General features: G+C 29.4%; 1 protein-coding gene across 1 annotated transcript; it reads left to right on the top strand.

Moving 5' to 3' along the window:
- Positions 1-4,252: 4,252 nt before the first annotated feature.
- Positions 4,253-8,237, top strand: LOC134267278 (uncharacterized). The gene is made up of 6 exons (XM_062749497.1): positions 4,253-4,309; positions 4,783-4,831; positions 6,267-6,404; positions 6,596-6,709; positions 7,135-7,261; positions 7,986-8,237. The coding sequence occupies exons 1-6, from the start codon at positions 4,274-4,276 to the stop codon at positions 8,053-8,055; spliced, it is 534 nt and encodes a 177-aa protein (XP_062605481.1). The 5' UTR covers positions 4,253-4,273; the 3' UTR covers positions 8,056-8,237.
- The last annotated feature ends 743 nt before the right edge of the window (positions 8,238-8,980 follow it).

Here is an 8,980-nt window from a genome sequence, read left to right as displayed (position 1 = left end):
TTGAAATTCATTGATGTACCTAAAGCAGTTTTAATTTTATGGCGCCCGTCCACGATTTTTTTTCAATAACCCCTCGTATGCACTCATTTTTGATAAGAAAAAATAAGATTAAAGATATTAAGTATTTTATCAGGAACATGATGTATGAGGCAAATGCATGCACTTGCTTTTGCATTTATGTTAAGGAAAATTAGCTTTCTTATGTTAAACAAAACCTTTGTACTTTAAGAAAAAAACATTTCTCAACATTTCATAGTGTAATTTCTAATTATGATAATTAAGACAAATCTGATAAACATTTTTCGAGATCAATCCTCTTTTAATTGACAGAAAACTCGCCTTTTCTATTAGAATGTTAATCTTTCTTTTGTCATACGTAAGAAACACAAAAAGGTCACACAATGTGGGTCAGAAATTCTTTTAAAAGATCATTTTTGCGTAGCATATCCAGATTCAATTATAATAAATAGAACAATTTTTATTCGGCGCATTTGGAAAAAGTGTGCACTGAACTTTAATTTCTAGCTAGCGTGAAAATTAAATGCATTTTTGACAAGCATATCTTTCAAACACATCTAGTGTGATAGAGCTTCGGCATCATTAAACGAAAAGAAATAGATAAAGGAACCATAGGTTTGAATTTCAAATCGATAAATTATCTGTAGAGGGATACAAAATTGCGCGGGGGTGATTTTCAGGGATGTCAATTCAGAATGGCGACCTTAACTTAGGCTTCACATTAGTAGTGGTTTTATAAGGAGACCTAATATGCATGTAAATCTCGTGTCTCTGTGTTCGCCCGTTATGAAAATTATCAATTATCCATTTTTGTTGATGCCTTAGCATACTCTACTAACTAGACAACGATTTCTTTATTTATTCCAATATCGAACTTTTTGTACCTTTGAATCTTCTCAGGACTTTTCGACAAATATTGTTTTCCGAGTTTGCTGGAAGAACGTTTTTTTTTTTAATATTTGAAATTAAACGAACTTCACAGATAGAGGTTTGGTATAAAATATCTATTATTGTGTTAATTATTTAAATTTGTATACGGATAAGACAACAAAATTCTCGAAATTAAATAGCTAGCAAAACATATATCACGATTAACATGATCAAATGTGTAAATTAAAAAAAGTATAATACGTAAATTTGTTGTGATTTGTTGTAGATGTTAATATTGTGCAATTTCTTCTGCATGATAGCATATTTTTCTGTAAGAAAAATCATTTTACCATATAAAATCTTATAAAGGAGTAATTATCAAATAGTAAAATTATGTGAAGATTTAAATGATTTTGAGACCTATTAGTTCTTATGATCTAGAAAGACTAAGCCAGTATGAACTAAGATAATAAATTTTACAGAAACATCATCTATCTTGATATAATTTAGAAGGAAGACGTATAAGGCCGTCTTTTAATCAATGTTTGTTTGCCCTTTTCAACCAACTGAAAGAAATGTCCTGACCTGAAACTAATTCTAAACCCCTGAAAACAGTTTTTTTTTCAATTATTCTAAAGTTTTTTCTTCACCGTTTGTAAAATTATTATTAAAAGCTATTAAGCTTATATTCGAAAGTGTCTTAATAAACAAAGTTACTTACCTACATTGTACCTTCTTAAAGTTTTCTTTGCAGTACAGAGACGGCAAGTCTTCAAAAAAATTGTGAGAGTATTTTGTAATTAAGTAAAAAAATACAAATAAAATAAATCCAGATATTTCTCATATTTCTTTTTACTTAAATCTCAGCATTTCCATGTTCCATGAATTTGTACTATTTTTCCATGGAAATTTGTCTTTGCACTTTATTAATTTGTTTCTTTATTCATTGCTTGATCAAAATTTATTTATTTTTTAATGTCATTATTTCATTCTGTTTTGTATTTTTCTTTACACATTTGTTCTTTGCACTTTAATTGTTTACTCTGTTATGCTGTTTGTTTGCACTTTTATTATTATTTTTTTGTCATTATATTGTATAGCAAGTATACCATGTATACGTACTTAGTAATAACGCTTCTGTATAAATTAATTGGATTCATTTTTTCTTTTCTTTTTTCCCACACCTTAGATAGAAAAAGAAATTGATGTAACTTATAAGGAAATTTTTTCGTCATTGTAAATCATTATAAATTCTTAACATTTGTAACCTTGACCTTGAAGAGGACTTATATAGGCCATGCCTGATGTCAAATCCCATTATGTTAATCTTACTTACATAAAGTATTGATTAAATTAAAGAGACGGCAAGTATCTTTAAAAAAAGATATCCGATGCAAATTCTGTGTCTTTTCTTGGAAACAAAGTAGCAAAGAATCGACTCATCTGTCTTGTTATTTTACAAAAAAAAAAATATATATAATTTCCTGATGCACCTGAATCGAACAAAATATAAGCGCGTAATAATATGAGATCAAACTAAGTATTTCAAACACACCTGCCTAATTAAATACTGATAAATAATTCTGGGATCTAATTTGTCAAAATCAGTGTAAGGTGAATAAATGAAGTAATTAAATTGCAAGATAAGAAAAGATTTTGGACAGAGAAAAAAATCAAAGGACGGCAGCACTTAAGGTGGAATGCCACACCAACTTTTTATTTTATAGATCTTTGAGTCATCCTTTTTACACAATGGTTTCAGCATTGAAAGGCCGATATTATCTCTCAAGTATTTTGTATGAATTTTTTGGTATTTAACAGAACTATAGGTTAACAAAGGCTAAGTTTTCTATCTGGAAATGTCTGCACTCTCATGAAATATAGAGTTTCATAAATTGTTGAGAAAGGTAATATAATTGAAGACTACAAAAACTTTGATCTCAAAATAAAAACAATTAACATTAAAAAGCAGGAAAAAGCATTTTCTCTTCTTTCTCAATGATATGTACGTGCAGAATAAACCAATTGTTTCTTATTATTTACACCATCTCTATAAATGATATCCGAGTATTAATCATACATTTACCCTCGATCCTAAAATAATTGGAGTAAAAAATATGATGGATAACATTCTAAGAGTGTAAAAAGAAATAAGACCTAAAGTGAGGGACAAAAAAAATCGACGGCTTAAATCGAGGGTTTTTACAATGTATGGATGTGTAACACCTTTATATGTCCAAATAATCTCACGCATAGGGCCACAGTGCTGCAGCTAAAATGATTTGCCGACCCCTCTATGAAGTTACAGTCAGTTGCTTTACAGGACTATCTGGTCAATTTAACCCATGTGACCACCACATTCATCCCACCTTTGTCCCCGAGGTCACCACTCAGGTTCGACACAGTTTTTCCTAAAAAAAATTATGCTTTTCCACAAAAAGAATAATTGCTTTTCTGCAATAACATATTGTTTGCTTTGCTGCTAATTCTTTCTATACTTATAATGTAAGAAAAAACCCTATCGCCTCTTGCTTGTCTTGAGGAGGTCAGTTTTAAAAATTAAATAAGTATTGAATTATCAAAGATTTAAAAGAAATAATTGTCTTGATTTTGAAGTCATCACAAGGAAAATGCATGGTTTAACCTATTGGCCTATTGGTACGAGCTTTATTGTTTGTTAAACAATAGTCAGACATATGTACAATACCATCTTTGCAAAGGTTTTTTTATCTAGAATCATTCCAGGATTTTTTAAAATAAAAGGTAAGGAACTCACAAATATAAACATTGAATTCTTATTATTGTAAATTAAAGATAGAGTCCAATTTATAATTTGTGTGAAATAAAATTTCCACAATGCACTTACGTGCTTCGAATTACTTAATTTGTTATACATACTTTTGCAATAATGCGACTTCATTTTGTCAAATGCATTTCTATTCTTAAATATGTCTAAATTTACTGAAAAAAAAACAATTTAAATGAACCAAGTCCATCATTAAATATTGGAACTTATTAAGTTTGTTAATTTGTTACTCAATTAAGTTAAGATCATTCTTCAATATTGGATCAAAATCAGTACATATTATATTATTAATTTATCCCACCATATTGAAAGTTAATAAGCCTTTCTAATGCTTATCTAAGGCTTTTAATATTATACCAACGTATACTGAAATAGAAAATATATTTCCTCTTAACCTTTAAGTGAAAAAAAAGTTTCAAAGTTTGATACATTGTTTCACACTTGTCAATCATGTCTAGACCACATCCAAAAAAATGTCCACAGAAACCATATTCTGGCATGTCAAGCAGGTCATAATTTCTTATAAAAGAAGATCCAGTTCTGTGTTAAAGGTACAGTGTGAACAATTTCCATTTAAAGATGATGCCTCTAGATGTATTCTGTGTTCTCATTTTGGTAAGTGCTCAAAATACCTCTTCGTCCTCAGAGACTACATGTATCTTTAAAGCACAAACCAATTCCCTTGAATACAAAAATAGATAATAGATAATTATCTGAATATAATGTGAAAATGAAATCGGAAAGTATTTTCGCTGGTCTGGTTTTTTTTTTCTTGTTTCTTTACAATTAAATACAATACCACGGTATATTTTGCTAAAAAATTACAGACACCTGTTGAATCCATTAAAATTTGAGGATTAATTTCATTTTTTCTAAAATAAATGTAGTATATTTCATAGGTGTTGTTTTAAGTGGAGGTAAAGAAATGTTTAAAGTATAGTTATCCACTGACGGGCTAATTCCCTATGGAATGGCTTTGTTTTCTTTAAATCAAATCTAAAGTGTATAAATCCAATGACAATATTGAAAGAGTAAAGTTTCTTTTTAATACATAATTAAAAACACTTGAAAACAATTATCATTCTTAGAGCATCGTCCCTGCATTTGGAGGAAATTATTTTCACAGCAGTTTTACAGGTAAGTTTTAAACCCCTACCATTTCTCTATTCTTGGAAATATTTTTTTTTTATCAAATTGAAAAAAAGATAAAAATTGTTTGGAGATTTAATAAGTTCCTAAAAAAACCTTTTTCAAATATTGAAATAGCATATTTCAAAAAATAGATATATAAATAATCAAAAGGTCATTTCTATTGATTTTCATTACTTAAAAATTAAATGAATTATAAAACACAACTTGCCTAAAATTATTGTGAAAAATTATTATAAATTAAAATCAAAATTTTAATTAATGACTAATATTACTGGTCCTCAGTATATTCAAATCAAATTACTTAAATATGATTCAATTCAATGCAAAAAAAATCTTTCATTATGATTGTTTTATTTTTATTTCTTTTTACTGTAATCATATTTGTTTGATATTCAGGATAATTTTGTTTTATTGTTTTTCTTTCTGAGCTACTTCAATGAAGGACGAATTTGATTTTTACAGTTTTTCGCTTTTGGAGTATTTACAGTTCTGTTTAATTTTGTATTTTTATTTTCCTTTACAAGCTACTCAAAGAGTTCTTTTCCTTATGTTAAAAAATATGTATTACTTTAACTTTCGTGAATTCAACCATCATATTGCCACAAATATATTCCGAAAGTTTATTTTGAATTCTGATTGTCTTTTTTGAATATTTAAGATTAATATGATCATTCGGCTTAAAGAAGCAAGGAATTTTGTCTTTAAAATAATTCCTTGTAAATTTTAAAGCTAAAAAAAAAGACATTTTGCGAGTAAAGAAATTTCAAATAAGCAAGTTTTCTAAAACGCCTTAATTATAAGTAAATTACTTTCACATCATTCAACAGTTTTTCATTAGTTAAATCTGGTTTTGTATTTTCACTTATCGCCTATTTGCATGACTTCTCATGCATGCATGTCTGGAAACAACAATCAAAAAAGAACGGAATGTCTACACCTGTATCGGAAAGATAGAGCAGAATTGCGTACGACCTACTTAAAGGATTTTTTATTGAGAGTTTCCGCCTGTTAATTAACCCCTATCCTGAATCTGTCATATGCTTTTGATCAAGGTAGTGTTGATTCTTCCCCTTTGGTTCAATGTAGTGCAATTCACCTTCGGGATAAATATGATAGTACATGTAAGTTATAATTCTGCGTAAAGTAATTACGAATTCGAGATATATGTACATGCATATATTTGTATAGGATATTTTTACAGCATTTCTTTTAAAGTTTATCAAATATATTACTTTAAAAAATGCGAGGATTTACTTGCAGAAACTAAAGAAGAGTTTTTTTTACAGAGTTATATTATTCTTTTTTCAACATACATTAGTTATTATTTCATCCAAGTCATATTTTTTAAAAAAATGAATCAAACAGTATTAGGTTAATTTAATCTTATTTAATTTATTTGATAATTTTGAAACTAAATTAGGTTTACCTTACCACAAGCCATATGTTAAGGACAACTTCTGTCCTAATGGTGTCCCAGTATCGTTCAGACCTCGATATGGGGCGTCTATCCCTAACTGTGATCCGCCACTGGGGCCTATCGAGGGTTGCGAGATGATTAGTAAGTATCAGTTGTATTTAAAAATTAATTTTCTTCATTTACGTGTATTTTTTGTTTAGAAAGGATGAAACTAAATATCTTCGGAAATATATTTTCTTTGATATTTTTCATTATAATTTGCTACCTCATGAATATTTTACAGCAAAAATATATTTCTTCAAAAATCAATTTATCGATTTTTATATCTTAAGATATAAATATATTTGCACCTCGGCCTTACCGATGTCCATACAATGGTTATGTATCTGGCTACTCAGCAGTTCCCAAGGATAAACACGGAAATGTTGCAGTTAAGTGTTGCAGAGGTATTCTCAAAATTCTATATTCAAGTGATATGATTTTTTTTTCATAACTTTCAAAGCCATAAGTACTGTGTCGCCAAATTTTTAGAAATCTAAATATGTCATCGTCTAGCAGTGGGCTTCGAACCCACGACGTATGAAGCAATTTTTTTTGCAGTTGAAGAGTAAACGCTCTAACTTAAAAGGGGATACTTATTCCTTCTACGCATTTTATCCCAACTCTGGAATTCTACAGGGATCTGTTTTTATACTTGTACTGTTTGAAGTTCTATATGATTGAGGAATGTTCGTTTTCTTCACACTTTTTCCGCTAAACGTTTAATTCCTAAAAAAACTCCCTTACTTATTGATGTATAGATAGTATTTGATTTGTCTGTACTTTACTAATTCTTTTCTCCTAGTTGAATGCCTTTTGTTTTCATTTGTAGCGCAGGGAGTCACTTATAACGAAAGAGAATGCGTCCAGTATTTTCGGTTGGAGGATCCAAGATATCCGTCCCCAACTAAACCCGGGTTTTATCTTGTTGGATCCACGCCTCTATTTATTCCTAAAGGGCAAGTATTTTTTTAATTCTATTTAGCAATACAGTTTGTGTCCCCGAACTGACTACACTTTTCTCAATATGACATCACATTTGAAATGAACTAAACCATAGTTTTTTTTCATGAAAACACTGATAATTTGAAAGAACTGACAAAACAGACGTCTACATAATACCGACGGTGGCTGGAGTGCTCTATGATCAGAAGGTCTTGAGTATATGTACATGTAGCAACCCCCTTAAATGAAGCCTAAAAAAACGATTTCCTGGGCCACTGTAGGCGTTGAGAAAATTATGACTCATTACTGCTCAATGACCCTAGGTCTCAATGACGAATAAAGGTAAAAAAAAAATTAAATCACTTACTCAGTGTTTGGTGACGTTCTCGAATGGGACTTTTACTTTATTCACGTACATTTCCTTGTAACAAATTTACACTTATTACTACAGCAATGAATAATATCATAAGCCATGACGTCATATGTTTAGTATGATGTCTGGAAAATGACGTAAGTTTAAACTTTCGACGATCTTTACAGAAAATGGTGTATATTATGTCAATATTTTGAGCAAAAGTTGCCGAGCGCATTTTACTATTACAAATGTGATTGTTGTCGAAGAAAATGAATGTTATTTAAAGAATAACCATTAATATATTAATTAAGAATTATAAATGTCCTCTTTATCTACCAGCACAAAATCTTATAATTAAAATAGATTTTGGTTTTTTTTTCCAGGAAAGTAGGTTTTTACAACACAGAATGCAGATTTGGCAGAAACAAGCCCTTCAATTCTAAAATTTATTGAAAGTATTAAATAACAATCTTGTTTTGTATATTACGCAATACCTTGTATTCATATCTGTGATTTCAAACAATATTAAATTTATGATAAATCTTGTACAATATTATTTTTGCATTATTATAGACTATAGTGTTGATGATTTAATCAAACGAATTCGCAAAACAACCTTCTGTTGTTTTTATTTTTAATTTGTAGAGGCCGAGTCTAATTCTATTTCGCATTTTTTTTTCGATTTTAGCACAACTTTTTAATTTCATGCAGTCAGGAGTGCGACTCTACACCTTTTCCAAATATTTTGATTTTAATATAAAATTAACAATATCTGTAACGCCTACTGGTCTGAAAATGAGATTTTACGACAATAAATATAAAAAACTCTAAAATGGCTCTAACAACTTCACTGTTTTCCGATTTTGTAAGCAATGCAGGGCGTTGAAAAATGACACATTACTTGCTTATATGTTTGAAGACGTCCATGGATATTATACTAAAAACTGATGACAGAACATCAAAAGAAACATACTAGCAATCTTAATATTGCTATTTTGCCGACAATTCATCTGCACCGATATGTATTCATACCACAATATGGCAATTTTAGAGGTATTGGGCATCGAAGAAAAACTTTGTAATTAAGACCTAGACCAACCTAGATGGTCAACTTTTTTGAAAGTTCACAATTTGGTGACTTTTTACACTAAATCTCCTTTACTTGACTGAAGAAGAAATCTTTAGGGCAGAAATACAAAAAAAATATGGGAAAATTTGATAATTTGGCGCTTTCCCATCAATTTCCTAAGGGTCAAATAGTAAAATTTGACAACTTTTGAGATGGCTCCCTAAGAAATCGGTGTGGTAAATATTCCATTTTTTAATCTTTAAACAATATATATAACAGTAAAAACTAATTAACGAAAAATTATAAGAA

This window comes from Saccostrea cucullata, unplaced genomic scaffold, assembly GCF_032062105.1.
Source record: "Saccostrea cucullata isolate Sc308-1 unplaced genomic scaffold, CSIRO_AGI_Scuc_v1 ctg7672, whole genome shotgun sequence".
Classification (NCBI taxonomy): Eukaryota; Metazoa; Mollusca; class Bivalvia; order Ostreida; family Ostreidae; genus Saccostrea; species Saccostrea cuccullata.
Note: the sequence above shows the minus strand (reverse complement) of the source record. Positions and strands in the feature narration are given on the sequence as shown.

Coding starts and splice junctions, on each gene's coding strand:
- LOC134267278 (XM_062749497.1), top strand. CDS start 4,274: ATGATGCCTCTAGATGTATTCTGTGTTCTCATTTTG. Junction 4,832..6,266: donor TTTTCACAGCAGTTTTACAG/GTAAGTTTTAAA, acceptor AAACTAAATTAG/GTTTACCTTACCACAAGCCA. Junction 6,405..6,595: donor CGAGGGTTGCGAGATGATTA/GTAAGTATCAGT, acceptor TTATATCTTAAG/ATATAAATATATTTGCACCT.